Source organism: Hippocampus bargibanti, linkage group LG03, assembly GCF_051943395.1.
Source record: "Hippocampus bargibanti isolate YZ-2025 linkage group LG03, ASM5194339v1, whole genome shotgun sequence".
NCBI lineage: Eukaryota > Metazoa > Chordata > Actinopteri > Syngnathiformes > Syngnathidae > Hippocampus > Hippocampus bargibanti.
The window spans coordinates 22,443,906-22,461,734 of record NC_142736.1 but is presented as its reverse complement, the minus strand read 5'-3'; the positions used below and the strand labels follow the sequence as shown (position 1 = coordinate 22,461,734).

The window sequence follows — 17,829 nt, the reverse complement described above, 5'->3', positions numbered from 1 at the left end:
ATATATAAATCACTTATGGCAGAATGCATTGTGGTCAACTTAACAATTTTGGTGCCTTAATGAAGAGTATACAAACCCAACTCATCTCATTTCCATTGAATGGGGTTTGTACCTTGCATGTACTATAAACATGCAGTACTGCATTTACCCATTCAATAAATGTGACCATTCTAATCATGACACAATTAGACATGCTCATGAATCTGATAAATATAAATAAAGGGTTGTAGTTTTGCAGGGATGTACAGAACAGACGAGGTTTTGTGAGAGCAAATTAGAACAAAAATGGTTAGGAATATTTTGAACATGAAATCACAAGCATGTTTATCTTTGTAAAGCCTGATTTGCGGCTGGCCAATCGGCGCGTGTGGCTTCCGCTGCTCACACGCAGAAAAAATATCATGTAATTGTAAAGTGTCTTTGTGAGTTTTCAACGGCGCTTATAAATGAAATGTATTAATTGTTATTATTATTATTATTATTATTATTATTCTATCAAGAGATAACAAAATAAAAGTAAAAAGAAGCGCTGATGTCGTAGTTTGGCCACATGGTGGTGCTGTTTGCACCTGCTCGGCAATTGCATAGGTAGATATTGTGACAGCCTCGAGGGCCAATAGCGTTCTGTGAATTTGAATCATTTCACATGAAAAAAAGAAAAAAAAGAGCAAGTGAGGGAGACACAGGGAGGGTGAGTAAGAGAGAGACAGAGAGAGGAAGAAAATCTTCACATTGACAAGTGCTTTTGTTGCATATTTTATTAAGGTATCGCTTATTATAAAATTGTGACTCAACTGTAATCAACCCTGAACAATCAAGTCAAACCAAAAGTGTTATAAGGCATTGCAAGGTTAGTGCAATTACTCTTATTTGTTTGACTACTCAGTTTGCTCATGGGCTTCATTTTTGGAATCCGCCACTTCTTTATCAGACGCTGCTGCTGCTGCTGGTTGAGTTTTCCGATTGGACTGGCCGGGCCTCCTGCTGCGCCGTTGGCTCTTGGCAAACTCGGCCTGCACACTGTAACCATTCAGGCTGAGCCCCTGGAGAGCCTCCAAAGCCTTCTCGGCAGCCTCTGGGTTGCTGTAGTCCAAGAAGGCGCGGTGCTGAGCCCCCTGCCAGGTGAGCCGCAGTGGCGCAGCTTCTCTCTCCCGCAGGGATGTCTTCAGCTCGCTGACGCGCAACCCCGCGGGGATCCCACCCAGATACACTGTGGTCACACTGGGTGGGATCTTACTGTGGGTCAGATCTTCACCTCCAGTCTCTTCTGAATTTTTCTCCTTCGGATTCCTTCCACTCCGTCCCTTCTTTCTCCTCTTTTCAACACCCTCTCCCTCACTTCCTCGACTTTCTTTCCTCGCACGAGGAGGACGCTGTCCGGCGTTTGCTTGTGGTTCTACACTTTGGTCCTCTTTAGACTCTTCCTGGACATCCTGATGAGCTGCTTTCGGCTTCGGCCTGCGCCTAATTTGCTTTTTGGGGGGACCGGTTTGCGAAGGAGGCTCAGCACGGGGAGGCGACGCTCCCAGTGTGACGTCCTTCCCAGCCTGTTCCTCCAGAGCCAGGAGCTTCTTGAGGATGGGAATCTTCTGCAGCTTTTCTGTGTCCAGCTGAGAACATAAAACTAGGCTATCTCAGTCATAGGTACACAAACACATCTGTACCACCGTCATTCATTAGCAACATTCAAATATAGATGTGGAGTACGTCTAAGTACCGTATTTTCCGGTGTATAAGGCGCACCCCCAGTAAATGGTGTATTTTTAAACTTTTTCCATACTGTAAATGAGACGCACCAGACTATAAGGCGCACCTTCAATCAATGAAAAAGGTTTTCCAAATATAATATATAAAGATCTAAAACTTTTTCAAATATAAGGCACAACACATAAGGTGCTACAGTAGAGGCAGGGGTTGCGCACGACTTCTTCGACAGGGGCAAATGGAGTCGGTGGCTGCTGGCAGTTGTTTGTGAGACCTCTTGTGGCTCAATATTACTCCACCTATAAGGTGCACCTGCCTATAAGTTGCAGGGTCATGTTTTGAAGAAAATCAAGGCTTGCGGGTGCGCCTTATACACCAGAAACTATGGTATTTCAAAATGAGTTTTATTCCTAAAAACTTTAATTAATAGAATTTCATGGCACTGTAAATGTACAAGGCGCTTAAGGATTAAAAAATGTAAACATAAAAATTCTAAAAAAGGTGTAATTAATAATTGCAATAAGTTTTACTGCAGTTTAAAAAATATGTAAATTATAATGTTTAAAACAGTTCTATAAAAAGATACATTGCAAATATATTAAACTTGAATGCAACTGTATTCTGGCAATGAGTCACAAGGGAGAGCTGGCACACCACAAGTTCGAAAATTGAACCATTTGAGCCAAAGCAAATTGATGAAGGGAAAGAAAGGTGACCAATTAATCTCTCCCATTTCATCGAGTTTATGTAAAATACGCTCAAAGTGTTGCAAACCAAAGCGGAGAGATATTTACTTCTTGAACAATTTTAGTACCGTATTTTCAGGTGTACATCAGGAGCTCCTAAAAGCGTTGATTTTGTTCAAAAGATGACCCTGCGCCTTATACGCAGATGTGCCTTATATGTGAAGTAATATTGAGCCACAACTACTGTCAGCAGCCACCGACTTCATTTCCTCCAGTAGAAAAAAGTACTGCCTAACCCCAGTCTCTACTCTAGTGCCTTATAATGTGGTGTGCCTCATATTTCGATTTAAAAATATATATATATTTGGAAAACCTTTTTCATTCATTGAAGGTGCGCCTTATACTCAGGTGCGCCTTATATATGGAAAACGTTTGAAAATACACCATTCATTGGGGGTGCGCATTATACTCCGGTGTGCCTTATACACTGGAAAATACAGTATTTGTTTACTATATTTTAAAAGCTGATTCGGGAACATGACAGCTGGACTGTTGTTCCTCACCGTTAAGATGAATACTCTAATGGAAATCACGATGATGCTGAAGATGTTAGCTTTCACCTAACATTCAAGGAGTTTGCTAGCGTGCAATGCGCTTGACCGAGCAGTGACGACATCACCAGAGTCACCGGGCAGAAGAATGTCACATTTGTGGTGTGTTTTTAAACACAAAACATACAATTCTACCAAAATGTTTTTAACCTGTTTATGTGAATACGAGCCCCCCTCATCCACATAACATTGACCGTTACAGGTTAACTAGGTTGCATTAAGTTGTATCTGTAACAAAATACAGACAATCTTTATCTGTTTATCGGAGCAGGACATTTCACTTCCCAAGCAGTTAAAAATAAGACGGCTGTCTTGATTTGTTGCATCTTAGGAGTGTGTTTGGCGGCCTTTGATGCCGACCAGTCCAGACAAGAATCTACGAGGCTATTGTTTTTACAGTGGCCTGTTTGACCTGACAACATCCTCGACCCCCCCTCAACCCCTGCCACTGCAAAGCGAGCGCAGACAACGCTTTGAAGATCACATATGGTCTTCCTGCCAGTGAGGTCAGCTGGTTTTGTTTACTTACAAATGTCTTGAGAAGTCCAGAGTTTTGCACACAAAATGTTTTAGACCAATGTCGTTATCATATCTGACATGAGACAAACTATCAAAGGCTATAACTCCAAAAATATTCATAGACAACTAACCCAAAATTGCGTACGGTACAACAATCTATAGAAGGGAGAGGACCACAAATTTTCATCAGCATAAAGGTTCTCGCACTTCCTGACCAGATTTATGACCCCCCCCTCCAAAAGGCCATTTTCAATATGGACAAAATACATACAAAATACATACTTCAATTCAGCTTCAACGACAGCATAAAACTGCTGAATATCAAACCAACATTAAGTACAAGACAGCATTTTGAACATCTCAAAAAGATGTAACTGAGAACAAAAATGAACCCCAACAGTACATTTTTTTCTGACAGTGCACATGTAAAATATTGAGGCGTACAACCAACATTGATGAATATATGCAGAGAGGATTTTTTTCCTTCACTCCTTTAACTGATATTGTGACCGAGCCCTCTGAACTCACAAATGGTCTTCCACATCAAATGGATAAAGTCCGACAAGCACACCTCAACATATTGCTCAAACTCTGAACAATTAATATTTTATAACTGTGAGAAATGGAGATAACTGGTGAGTTTTTTTTTTTGTTAGTTTTGGCAGGATGCAGAGAGACAATAAGCCTGCTAGAGGGCAGCGGTGATCAGTTGCCATGAGTGACTAAATGAGCTTCAGAAGAAACTGAATCTATATACTGCATATCTAAAATCTAATATTGAATAACTGCCTTGAAATTGAATTGATTCATCTGTAATGAATGCTACTTCATACATTTTCATTTTAACCTCCGATGGGAAGTTCTCTTCTTCCTTTCGGGTTAACATCATAATTACAAAAGTCTGTCATGTTTACAAATTGTACTCTTTGGCATTTTGACGAGGCATGATTACGATTTGATCTTAATTTTACTCCCTGGTGCTTTCTAGTGTCTTTGTGACTGCTTCATTTCCTGTATGATATGATATGTGTCCATGTTCAGCGCTTTGTTACAGCTTCAGTTGTAGTTAAACCGTGAAAAAATCAAAATGTATTGTATTGTATTAATTTCAATATTACCAAAAAAGTGTAACTTGGACAAATTGGCACTGAAATTTGAGACATATTTTCATTTCACCTTTGTCCAAATGATTCCTTGTGGCCTCGGAGAAGAGCAGTTGGTCTTAATGACTCTGCTTGGTGTAAGGATGTAGTCCACCGTCAAGTCGTGTTTTTCCATGAGCTCTTCTGGAATATCCACCACCTGAAGGACCAGATCCACTGACTTAAGTTTTCATTCACAGTTGATGCTATTTTCGTAGTCTACAAATACAATTATCAAATCATTTTAAAGAAGGCAGGAACCATGACGTTAAACATGTCAAACCAAATGAACAAAAAGTAGTGAAATCATTGTGCAGTTGTATGACATTGACAGTTCCTAACTTGTGCTTGTGATTATGGTGTAACTCGGTAATGAAATGAAATTTGACCTCCACTGAAACATCTACATCGTCATTATCAAAATTGAAAGAAACTCACTTGACAGTCATGGACAACTGTGACCACCACAGTGGACTCGTCCACCGCTCCCATTGAGGCCATCATTGCATACTCTAGGTCAGCATAGCCCTCTCCTTTTCCAATGCGGAAACCTGGAAAAGGCAGATAAAGACTTTTATGGCTATTTTGCACGATGGTCACTGGTATCGCCCCAGAAAGGACACCAGTGTAACAGGACAGTTTTCAAGCATTAGTATAGCAGTTCCATTTTCTGCTTGGAACAAAAAGAAAATATATTCATGATTAAGAGAATTCCCACATAATACTGACATTTGTTTTATTCGGTGGTGGGTCGTCGGGGCCGGCAAGGTCATCTCTGCTGGCTTAAAAATATCTGAATCATAGACCAATGTGAATTATATTTTGTCCATGAATTCTTAAATTATTAACTATAAAGTCTCGTTATATCGATATCGGTTGTATCGATAGTACCGCTTATTACGATACCCGGTTATGACGATAATCCAGTTATTACGGTGCTCCTTTTCATCCCCCGCCGGCCATTTTGCTGTTTATATCGACACATCGGTCGCGACATTGGTCGACTTGGTCACGTGTCTTGGTCACGTGACATGCCATCGGTCCCGCCCTTGGTCTGCTATTAAATCAACACAAAAATACTTATTACTGATACAAAGTGCTAGCTAGTGGTCACGTGTCTTGGTTACGTGACACGCCATCGGTCGCGCCATTGGTCGACTTGGTCACGTGAGTTTGTTACGTGACCAGCACCCGTGTAGCAGAGCCATTTTCATTTTCAGACGCTAGCTCGTGTGTAGCAGACGAGATTGAAGTGTTTGTGTTAAAAGGTAAAAATGGGAAGCAGAAGAAGTTTTTTTAAATTGTATACATAATACAGTAAGATGTAAGCGTTGCAGTTTCCCTGTTGTGTTATGTCCATGCCCACTGTATTGTATATGAATGCAATCATTTTTTGCAACAATGTTTCTTGTTTTGTCTGCTGAAACGTGATAATTTTGAAAATTACTCTACATTCCATACTGTGTATTAAAGGACAACCGATGTCACTTTTTATTCAAATGCAAAACACCAATAAAAATGACTTCACGCCAAGACGTCTTGCATTGCTTGTGAATCCAAACAATGGCTTCAGATTCAGATAATATGCTTTCTTGTTACACATCCAGTTATGAATATGATTCAAATACACTGTAGTTCTGAAGATGAAAGCATACATGTTTGCAATCATTAAAGAATTATATGTGCCATTTTGAGACAACATTGGGGGAACATCTCTCACCCCTCCCAAAAAAAAGAGGCACAAAATGGGAGCTCATGACCAGCTCCGTTTCTTATATGGCGCTTGGCTGCCCTCTTTTGGTGGCTTTTGTTAATGCAGTTTGGCACAGGATCGGATATATCGATAGTCCGGTTATATCGATATTTTTTCTGACTCCCGAGAATATCGATATAACGAGACTTTACTGTATTAAATAATTCCAATTTCAGCTTCCTTTCATTACCTTTCCCTTGTTGTGTTGCTTCCAGAGTGTGTTTTCGTATTTAAGCATTTAACCAATCATTTGTTACCAGGGTCAGAAATCCATCTGGATGTCTACAAAATCAGTTCTGCAGGGTCTGGAGCATAAAAATCAATGGCGATGAAACTGTTGCCTTAACCAATCAGATTTCAAGTTGTCAACCAAAGGCACGCTGGAAATGACAGTTTTCGCAAACTAAGATTGGCTAGTCACATGATTGCAATCATAGTATCACTAGCCGCGAGTGATAAGCGCATAATGGCCAGAGCTAGCACTTTGTATCAGTAATGAGTATTTTTGTGTTGATTTAATAGCAGATTTGTCAACCTACAATGGTTGAAGGAGGAGAAGAAATGGATTTAATTGCAGATATACTGAAGCCATTTTGGAGACAGACTTTTCAAGAATATATGGACATCATTAAGAAAAGTTGGACAGCTCTGAAGCTAGCAAACATAGCAAATAATATTGCAATTTTAGGAGATTATCATGAATCCACACGTTCATCGTAAAAATGTGAACAATTTCATGACATATTTCTTAGGTTTCTTCAAGTCAAGTTATTTTCTGGCCAACAGCATCCTCTAGTGGACGTGTATTAAATCACACACACTCACAGCTATTGCGTGATCCAGACGTTGCACCACTGAAGGCCTAGAAGTTACATACACGGCCCGCCACTGGTTTTATTTAATAGGAGGTTTATTGCGGCAAGAAAAGCAAACACAGATGCTTAAAGAGTAAGCACAAGGCCCAGCAGTAGTTTAAGATAACATTATCATGTTAACTTTTGTAATTATTTTTGTTATATATTGCCACCAGTGAATAGCCAGCAGTAGTTGACGACACCAACACAGCAAGTGCTCATCATTCTGAAAACTTTGGCTGACTGGGTAGCATTAAAATATACGACATGGATACTAAAGACACAAGCTATCCTAAGTTAACTTAGCATAATGCTAACAGATAATGTGAAACACCCTGGGTGGGCTAAGGAATACCATCTAGGTCGTGTTGTGATAAGTTATTAAACAACAGACGTGAATTTAAATGGCACAGCAACGGTGTACTTTGAGACTCGAACGGCTTGAGTCACGTACATGATCATAAATTCAACTCCTATTTCATGGCACCACTGATATGTAGACATTAACATACAACTTAATTGATTGACTAGAAAACCCAACTTCCAATTTTTTGGCGGAACATTTTTGAAGACAATTAATAATACATAAAGTCTCGTTATATCGATATCGGTTATATCGATAGTACTGCTTATTACGATACTATTTCTATGAACTCAAAGAGAAAATTACATGCCCGCAGGATCGATATTTTTTCCGACTCCCGAGAATATCGATATAACGAGACTTTACTGTATATAGAATCTAATCGGAATGACATAAGGTGAGGTTGTAAGGTAGTTAGAATAATGAAAATAGCTTGGAATAAATTGCTGTCCACTGGGGCCTCAGCTAACGTGCATGCAACTATTGCTTCAATGAAAACCAGGTGGCTTTCTCCACATCGAGCCATTTGGAATTTGTGTGTATTATTACAAACGTCTGTTTTGTCAAAGTTACCATAGATCAGGCTGCTGAACCAAAAGAGCAAAACAATGTACCGCGCAAAAAGCGGCAGACGCCACAAGGAGCTAAATTGATCTGATTAAAGAATTTTGCATCAACTCTTACATCTGTTCTTACTCCAATACATTTGTCTTTCGTTGGAGCTGCAGGGTACAGTGGATATGCTGTGGCCACATGATTGTTGTAAATTAAAAAGCTAATATTTCTCCTGAACGCGACTGAAACATTTAATTTCTGGTTTCCCCATTGCAAAGATATCAAGATACAACTAGAACAGATGACAACAACCGTGAGTTGAGTAACGCATCGGAATGCCAAACATTTCACTTGAGAGTCAAGCTTTCAGTTAGAGGCTCAGGGCACACCTATGACAAACTTAATACCTCCCAAGAATTACACTTACTTCTTTTACAGGGTAATAAGAACGTCTGTGTAAGCTCTCAGTCGTACAGGAGTGGTCCATCAATGAAAAGGTTTCTTCAGCCGTCATCTGTACTTCTTTGAAGGTGTCGGACGTTTCGCTTCTTATCCAAGAAACTTCATTAGTTTGCTGACGAAGTTTCTTGGATAAGAAGCGAAACGTCCGACACCTTCAAAGAAGTACAGATGACGGCTGAAGAAACCTTTTTGTCGAGGGTAATAAAACAAATATATATAGGTTGTCACCTTTCTCTGACACGGCCACAGAGCCAACAACCACGAGGTCAACCTTGACTTTGGCATCCAGATCAATAGGCACGCTGAACTTTTTCACGCCCTGCAGGTGGGAAACACTTCAGTAAAATGTGGGCTTGATGGGGCGATTATGAGGTATAATGCGAGAAAAGGTAAAGTCAGAGACTCAAACCTGGGAAGAAGAGCATATACGTAGCTGCTCTTTGTTGGCCCCTGGTGGAGGAACTATCTTGTTAAAAAGCCCAGAACGAAGACGAGGAGTTGGGACCAATAAAGTTTTGTGAGCCTGTTACAAAAAATAAATCAATAAATAAAATATAACATTATTTAGACCTCACAATGAACATGTTGGAGAAAAGTTACAATGCAACTGACTTAGTGTGACCTATCAAATGGACATTCATTGAACAGATACGCGTGCAAATATGTTGTTTTTGTTCTATTCTCATTTCTGTGACAATAATGGGAAAGAGCCGATAAAGTGACTCCACAAATGCCTTGTGAATTTGAAGAGTTGTTCAAAACACTACCAAATTTGAATGACAAAAATAAATAATCAAGCATATAAACAAAGGATTTATGATTATGAAAAAAAAGACTGATCACCTTCTACATGCAGGAATGTGTGAATCTGCTGAATCTGACCTTGGGCTGTCAATCAATTATGTGCATGCTGCGTTCCTTCTGATACTTATACACTCACAGGGACATGTACATCTCATAATATTCCACTGAACTGTATAAAAAGGAGTCTTTAATATAATTACAGTACTTTATTCATGTCTGTCATTTTACATAAAAAAATATATATAACATTTGTAGTTGTTCGAACTATACCTTATTGAGAGTATTTTAACGATAAAAACCTGCAAGGATGAAAGGCCGATGCATCTTTTAAAAAAACAGAAGAGTTGAGTTGAGATTGACTCGGTGCCCCAAGCATGAAGTGACATTTGATGAATGTGAATATTCACAGGCATCATTCTGAACGTGACCAAACCTGAGGTCAACGGGTAGGCATAATTCATGTCCCTAACTACCATTGGCAGTAATTTCCGATTCTTGGCGTGTGTGTCCACCTGTAGCACTGCGAGTCGAGCCCCCTCGAGAGGTTTATCAGGATCCACCTTGACCTCAGTTGTCTGGGAAAATGCTTCCAGCTCAGACACCTTAGGGCTGGCAGTGTAAGCCCCCTGGGAGGAAAACATCAAATTGGAGCGTAGCTTGATTCAAATGGGCAACTTACTTCCAGTGTGACAAAGCGAGCATGTTGCTGAGGTCTGTCAGGATTTATTTTGATTGTCTGGCTGGAGTTGAACTCTTGCAGGACTGTGAGCCTGTTGCATGCTTGAACTGCATCCTGACCAGTAAATAAAAAGACAGGAGAAAACACTGTGGCAAACATTGCTGTGTTGATCTGATTCATTGTAGCCCAAAGGAATGCACCATCTGAAATAATAGAAGTTGCTCAAGTATTGATTTCGTGTTGTTTGTTGAAAAAAATCAGGACCAATTTCTCCTAATTACACATAACAACAACCGTTTCAAAGTAATCTGATATTTTAACCAGATATTTGAAAACAATATTGCACATCGCCAACATCTACAAATTTAAATGACTGTTACTGACAGGCAGCTGTCAAATGGGTGAAATGAACGATGACTTGTCTGACAGACGGTCAAAACACAAGGAAAGCCACACACAGGCCACTAAAATAATATCATATTTAGTTGATTTGAATACTTCCACAACGTTTTTGACGCCTAGAGCAGAAAGCAGTTTAGTTGCGTACATGCGTGAAAACGTTAATTCACGAGTGACACATTGGTTCTTAAAACCATTTAGTGTAATTGGATTCATCTTGCCTTAAAATTAGGGATTCTGTTGTGAACTGGCCTTGGGAAATTAGCCAAATTATTGTCTTCGATGTAGTCCCAGATCTTTTGACGAATGTCCCATTTTGTTGCTCCTGCATGGAGAGGAAAAGCACGTACAGTAGCGGTATTTGCTAACAGATTACAATAGCGATGGCGTCGACACTCATTTTCACGTTGAACCGACCTGGATTTATTTTTATGAGGGGCTCCATAGTGGTATACGCTGTAAATAGTTGATCAACAAGACTTTTCCTTTCGAAGCGAGCCGAAACGTGAGATCTATACGTAACGTAAAAAGACAGCAACAGCTGCGTGACAATGTTTATGCTCGGTACGGCGACAGGGGAGGGTAAAATTTAATGGCATTTGAACGCCCAGAAGTCAATCGCGATATGATCGCGAATAGTAGGGACGTTATATCCTATATAATAAACCTAACCAACATCCGATTCAAACCAGGTGGATACACTGATTCGTTGTGGCGACCCCTGAAGGGAAAAGCCGAAAGGAAAAGATGATAGACGGCCAGATAGTCCAGGCAGTACAGTGTCATCCAATTGCGTCTGTTAAACAGGACTGTGGGAGCACTTATAAAAGCACAAAACTTTTTTTAAATTTTTTTGCCTCTCGGTCTGTATTTAATATTTCTTTCATGAAAAATTGTAAAATAGACGCACATTTTACTTAGATCAAGGATTTCTATTTTAACCAGAGAAATTTGCCACCTCTGCAAATTGCCATGCGCATTAACTGCACACTGTTGGATGAATAATTATAACAAAATAATACACAACATCATACTGGTATAGTACAACATAAACTACATCACAAAATTCTACGTAACTTGTATTTTCCGCCACTCTGTGATTCGTCTTTCTCGCCAAATGGTCATCCTGCAACTACAGGTTTTGACCACAAGAGGGATACCTCGACCACTAAATCCCCTCAGAGCCCCTTTGTTTATCGAAGGTGTGGCTTTAGGAGGGGGGGGGGCAACATCAAATTACAAAGGGTTATGTGTTATTTATCTCCATATTAATAACAAAACACGTGTTTGTATCTAAATTGTTGAAAGTAAAACAGCTGACGACGTCACACACGAGACGTAACATCTTCCATTCAGCTGCAGGTGTGCAGTACTTGACTTTTCAACGTTTACTTGAAAATCTATAGCTCTGCATTTTTGTACATGGCACTTTATGCATTTCCTTTACAAGCACGTTAATAGCCACACAGACACCCTCTGGTAGGGCTCACCCTGACACCCCCATTGCCTCACTGTCCTTGTCTGGGCGGGGAGCCAAACTCCCCCCCCCCCTCTCAGTGGATTCAAAACATGTCAAGCAAAGTCTCACAATGCCGCGTTTACTAAACCCGTGAGTTTAGGAATTTGCAGTGATGTGGTTGTTGCAGGACCCTCATTTCACTCCCCTGCGGTGGACCCTCTGTCTGAGGCTGTGATAGACATTCTTGGCATGTGGACGGTGCGGGCAACTACACTTGTTTGTTTAATGTATGTGACAACATAGGGCAAAAAGGAGAAAGTGCACTCGGAACTGAGATTTTGCTCAGGTTAAACCTTTCACGCTCTCTGCCCTCTCCATGCAGGCGAGCAAGCTCACACGCACGCACTGACACACACGCGTACACACACGCACACACGCGCTCACGCACGCACGCACGCAAACACACGCGCACACACACACACACACACACACACACACACACACACACACACACGCACGCACGCACGCACGCACGCACGCACGCACACACACACACACACACACACACACACACACACACACACACACACACACACACACACACACACACACACACACACACACGCTCCCCTCGATCTCCCCACTGGTCTCCTCTGCTGTCGGATGCTGGAGTGGTGAACAAGCAAGACTCTTGGTTGAACCGCATGGAGGCACAGGGAGGGGCTCCCAGCCCAGGTAAGAACACAATTTAGCATCTTCTTTACATTGATTTTAACGCTTTTTTGTTCCTCTACATGCGAGTAGACATTTTACACCGTGTGAGCACATACTGGATCCTCCTTTTACAAAGAGTTAGTTCACATGCAGGGCAGCAGAGAGCCAACACACTGTGTTCATTGTCTCCATCATACCGTTGAGGTTCCACTCTGAAGCTGCAAGCTCATTACAGAATTAGAGGGCCCCTTTCACGTTGACACACCATAGGTCAACCATGCAGAAAGCGAACCGATGAGAGGCAAATTGCTGCCTACAATAGTTGATGCCTTGTGTGAAGGCTATCCAGGGACGCCCGTTGTTAGGAAGCCTCACAATACCCCGATGCTACATTGCCTTGTTGAGGGTGTGTAAAATAGGCACCCTGACTTTCATGCGAACGTCAGATAGTTTTGTGGTGGTGGTACTTGAAACAGTGTATCTAAAAAAATAATCTACCAACTTCTGTCCAAATACCAAGATGATTTTGGCTTGGATTGGATTTGCCTTTATTAGTCTCGCAGCGGAGAAATTTACATTTCACAGCAGCAAAATTACGAAGGAAATGAAAGTAGAAAAGCAAAATACAGGAGCTGCTGGAAAGGCAGCCACTCTCGCGGCGCCATCTTGAAGTCAAAAGACTTTACATTTTGTAATGTAAATAAGACAAAAATAAATGTAACCTATAACCTGAACAACACAGTTGAACAAATGAATTAAAATAAATCTATTGGATAGGTTTTAGTAAAACAATGAAGTAATGTGTGCACATTCTAACCAGGATGTTCAGAATGAGCCAAACACATCCAAATTCATCTTAAACTGGTGTTAGCACACACTTACCATCTTGTCCCATAAAGACCTGTAGCTTTCACCTGTTCCCAGCGGTTCTTCCTTTTTCTATTTTTTGATTTTCAGTAGGATCCTGATTTTATGCTGTGTAACGTTTTCATCCTCTCATTACTATTTTAAACTATGTCACAGCACAAAACACTGAGGCTTCTGCTTCACACTCAGAAAAGTAAAACATAGCTGAAATGAATTTTGAATTAATCAGAAGCACTTATAATGATGACACTGTGGCAGGAGTCAGCTGCCTCCCATTTAACAAGCGTGTGAATGTGGTCCGTTCATTGTCAACACAGCTGCATCCCAGTTGGGTGTGCCGACTTGTACAATTTCCTAACATAGGCTCTTAGCTTCCCAGCTTGAAGAAAACAAATTTATTGTATTGTGTTGAATAACTTATAAAAGCATGAATGTTTGAAAATATTTTGGTATCGTTTATTTTGGTTTTATTTATTCCAAAAATGCTTGTTTTTAAATAGGGCTGTACAGATTCTGATATCAATTGTGAGTATTAGTGGTTCAGATAAATGCATCCGGTATACAAAACGGGAATTTGACTGCATAACTGGCTTCAATACTAGAGTCTATATCAGTGTCAGAATGTGCTTTGACTTTGAATGATATTTGCACAACCCAAGTCCGAGCTGTTTTTTTCAGCATCAGCTGAAAACAGCCGGCCAAGAGAACCTTCAACTTATTAGTTACATTGTTATTGTATACTTAATGATGACCCGTTCATTCATTAATGTAGATTAAATTCAATAAGAAAAAAGTAAAACCAATCCACCCAAGAGCAAGTCACAAGCAGTTCAGCTGTGACAGCAGTAAAACACCCGCAGCTACCAGCTACTCTTCACTTATAGGCCAATTCATTAGGTACATCAGAATCAGAATCAGAATCAGAATCATCTTTATTGCCAAGTATGTAGAACATACAAGGAATTTGTTTCTGGTAGAACACGCTGCACTAGTATCGTCGTCAAAAAAACTGCTAAGTGGCTTATCTATTGGAATGTTGCATATGAGCTGCATCATTTGAATGTGCTTCTGCAAAGACAAAAATGTTATTGTGTTATTTGCGAGAAAGTCTGATTTTCAGAAAATTACGGGAAGCACCTCTCAGTCTGATGGAGTGCAGTTTTTATTACCTCAAATTGCTGCTGTGGACTGCAAATTTCCTCATTGTGGGACAAATAAAGGTTTTCTGATTCTGATTCTGATTCACTGCCAGACGATGTGAAAAAATGTGTCCACTCCAGTGCCAGCATTTTTGTCATTGTTACTCGAATTCCAGGACCCACAGAACATTGAGTTTTTGGACTAAATCAACATTCAATGCAGCCTAGCAAACCTTATACTCTCTTCTTTCACCCATAAAAACGTAATTCCTAAGTTATATGGGTCTGGAGTTATCTGAGCTTGAAATGTGGGCGGATGTCCAAAAGGTGAATGCTGCCCCGTCGTGGGAGGGAAAACATTGCCAGAGGTCTGACCGGAGCTTGATCCTCTCCCCATGCAAAACAAACCAAAACCTGAACAAATTCAGGAATGGCAGTGAATTAGTTAAATTGCTCAGGTGTATCAAAAGAATTATCGAGTGAGTGTCGAGGTGAAATTGATTTTGCATTTCTTTCAAATCATTTATGAAATGTATTAACGAAAATCCGACTGTTTGTGGTCAACGGAAATTGATTGATTGATCGCAGACACTTGGCTCGAGCTTTGGCAAGCATACAGCACATCATTCTCCTTGGCTTCCTCATTTTCCCCCGTCCCTCACCAATCACCATCTATCACTTTGAATCATAGAAAAGAATACCTTGACAACAAACATGAGTGACCGAAGTTGTTTTCTCTAGCTTGAAAAGCAGATTCAGCAGGTGTTGTGATGTCAGTTTGCCTGTACTCTCTATATATTCATATATTCTATATCCTAGACGCCTACCTCAAGGTCCCTGTAATAATATGCTTTTTGTCCTCACCATGAACAACATTAAAAATCTCTTCTCGTAATAAGAGGTGTGTGTCTCTCCAATAAAAGATGATTTGATATGAATCTTTATAGACCACCACATGCAAAGTATGTATATGATGAACTGCAATAAGATCTCAATTTGGGATGATGACAAGCTGGCCACTGCAAATTATTTTTGTTGTTCTTTTGACTTCAAGATGGCGCGGCGAGAGTGGCTGCCTTTCCAGCTGCTCGTGTATTTTGTTTTTCTACTTCTTTCATTCCTTTCATCTTCCTTTCATAACTTTGCTGCTGTGAAATGTAAATTTCTCCAGTGAGACTAATAAAGGTAAATCCAATGCAATCCAAAGTGGCCATTTGGCTGGTCAACTTCAACCCTTAAACCAAAAATGAAGGTACAGCAGACAATTTTTGGGCTGACTAGACACGCACCTTTCTCCGAAAATACGACCCTGCATTTTCATAACAATCGACAAAGCCGGATGCTCTTCTCAGCTGCAGTCGGTGTCAGTGTCAGCCTGAGATGCAACAGAGTTGAGTGACATGAGTGATGCTCTTCATCCTGAAGATTTTAGTATTTACCCTTTCATGCACCAATAATAACCTGTAACTTGATCACATGATAAGATGTCCACTGTCATAACCGTTGTTGCTGAAAGGGTTCAATAACAATGAAAAAAAAAATTCCATACCTAGAGAACTACGGTCGGTTGAAGTCATCATTGATATGACTCCTCCTTGAAGTACCATCACTTAATGATAGGGTGAAGACAGAAATCGAATCCAATTTGTGGTCGTAATATTGAGGGGCCATTTAAATCGAACAGAAGTCGTGACACGGTTGGGCCTCTCAGGGGAAATCAATCAATAATTTCAACAAGTGCGGAATGCACCGTGTTCACTTCTTCAGAAAGAGAAGAAAATTGAAGAATAGAAACTGAAACGATCATCTGGCAGTGCCCATCAAGCAGCTGCTACTGTTTGTGTCACATAGAAAAAAAATAATATACACTGGTGCTGCAAACCTGCCGGTTTTCATTTTTTTTTAAGATATTACTGTGAAGGTGTCATTGAGTTGTCACGTTTTGCGAGGTGGTGATGGCGGGTGCGGATCCCAAAAAGCAGGCAGGAGGGAGCAGGAGGTTGTTTGACAAATGCTATTAAAATAAAAGTCAGCAGGAACAAAATGTGAAACATCAAAATGATCTGAACAGAAAAAAGTATCAAAAGAAAACCAAGTGTAACAGTCCGCCAAGGTTAAACAAACACATGCACAGCATACAATGCATGCGATTGCAGACAAAGCATGCAACAAACAATGAACCGACACCGGATGGTCGTGCCGGGAGTCCTTTTAAGTGTCTCTGATTAAAACGACCAGCAGCTGCGAGGCTGCAGGCAGGGCTGACGTCGCTACCCGTTTGTTGCCAATCCGAACGTGGCAGTCCGCCACTGATCGGGACGACCAGCACCTGTGCAGGTGCAGGCGGGGCGGACAGCGCCACCCGTTGGTCGCCAACCAGATCATGATATGAGTACTATGTGGTACATTTAATATGGTTAATTTTGTTGTTAAAAGGTGGATGTTTCTGATGGAATTGTTGGGCTGAATTAAGAGTGATCCAGTGTAAGCTATAATATACAGTGCATAGCCTTTTGTTCCTCTAGTCACATAATGAATTTAAGAAGAGAACACCGATCACCTAACAAATCCTTTCATTGTTTGTGCTCCATTAGAGCCCGGTAAAACCATCCAGAAGCTGCTAAAGCCCTCCAGTTCTGGCAAGCTCTCTCAGGAGCACTTCCAACAGCATGCTGCAGGCAAGGATGAGGAAGGGGAGGAGGAAGAGGAGGACGAGGACGAGGAGGAGGGCGGCTGGACAAGACCCACCGCCAGCTTGCTGCACATCTCGGAGAAAAGACGTGAGTTGGGGATGTGTGTGTGTGGGGGGGAGGGCTTTTTAACTCATTTACTGCCATTCACAAATTTATTTGGGAATTGAAAATATGAATGTAGAGCGGCATTCCCAAATTTGTTCGTTTTATTTCAGGCTTGGGTGCCGATAAAGCGCTGGCCATGGCCCCTGGCAATGGTTTTTCTTTTCCGCAAGGGTGTAGCGTTTCATATTTTTCCATGTTAGCGCTTTATTCCAGCTTCAGCTGTTGTTAAAACGCCATATAAACCAATATGAATGTATTGCATTGTATTTTTGACAGCCACCCTCATTTCAAGCTCATATAACTCCAGATCAATATAATTT

At 40.8% G+C, this 17,829-nt stretch overlaps 2 protein-coding genes across 9 annotated transcripts in view; one reads left to right on the top strand and one right to left on the bottom strand.

Moving 5' to 3' along the window:
- Positions 1 to 740: 740 nt before the first annotated feature.
- On the bottom strand, positions 741 to 13,846 carry mthfsd (methenyltetrahydrofolate synthetase domain containing). Of its 7 annotated transcripts, none has more exons than XM_088992615.1 (9): positions 10,950 to 11,197; positions 10,754 to 10,857; positions 10,155 to 10,247; positions 9,967 to 10,080; positions 9,060 to 9,173; positions 8,879 to 8,969; positions 5,101 to 5,213; positions 4,697 to 4,822; positions 741 to 1,610 (listed from the first exon to the last, which is right to left on the bottom strand). In XM_088992615.1, exons 1-9 carry the CDS (start codon positions 10,975 to 10,977, stop codon positions 879 to 881), a joined length of 1,515 nt encoding a protein of 504 aa, XP_088848741.1. In that variant the 5' UTR covers positions 10,978 to 11,197; the 3' UTR covers positions 741 to 878. The 7 variants fall into 7 exon arrangements, with proteins under 7 accessions (XP_088848741.1, XP_088848734.1, XP_088848738.1 ...); XM_088992608.1 differs by having other exon boundaries at positions 9,967 to 10,056; positions 10,134 to 10,247; positions 10,950 to 11,195; XM_088992612.1 differs by lacking the exons at positions 10,754 to 10,857; positions 10,950 to 11,197 and adding an exon at positions 13,588 to 13,846 and having other exon boundaries at positions 9,967 to 10,056; positions 10,134 to 10,247.
- Positions 12,167 to 17,829, top strand: part of dbndd1 (dysbindin domain containing 1) — a 19,161-nt gene continuing 13,498 nt past the window's right edge. Inside the window, exons 1-3 of one of the 2 annotated variants that reach the window (XM_088992624.1) lie at positions 12,167 to 12,278; positions 12,374 to 12,726; positions 17,306 to 17,491. In XM_088992624.1, the coding sequence (XP_088848750.1) occupies positions 12,241 to 12,278; positions 12,374 to 12,726; positions 17,306 to 17,491 (577 nt within the window). In that variant the 5' untranslated portion in view covers positions 12,167 to 12,240. Of the gene's footprint in view, positions 12,279 to 12,318; positions 12,727 to 17,305; positions 17,492 to 17,829 lie in introns of those variants that run through there. The other variant, XM_088992625.1, reaches the window with a different exon arrangement.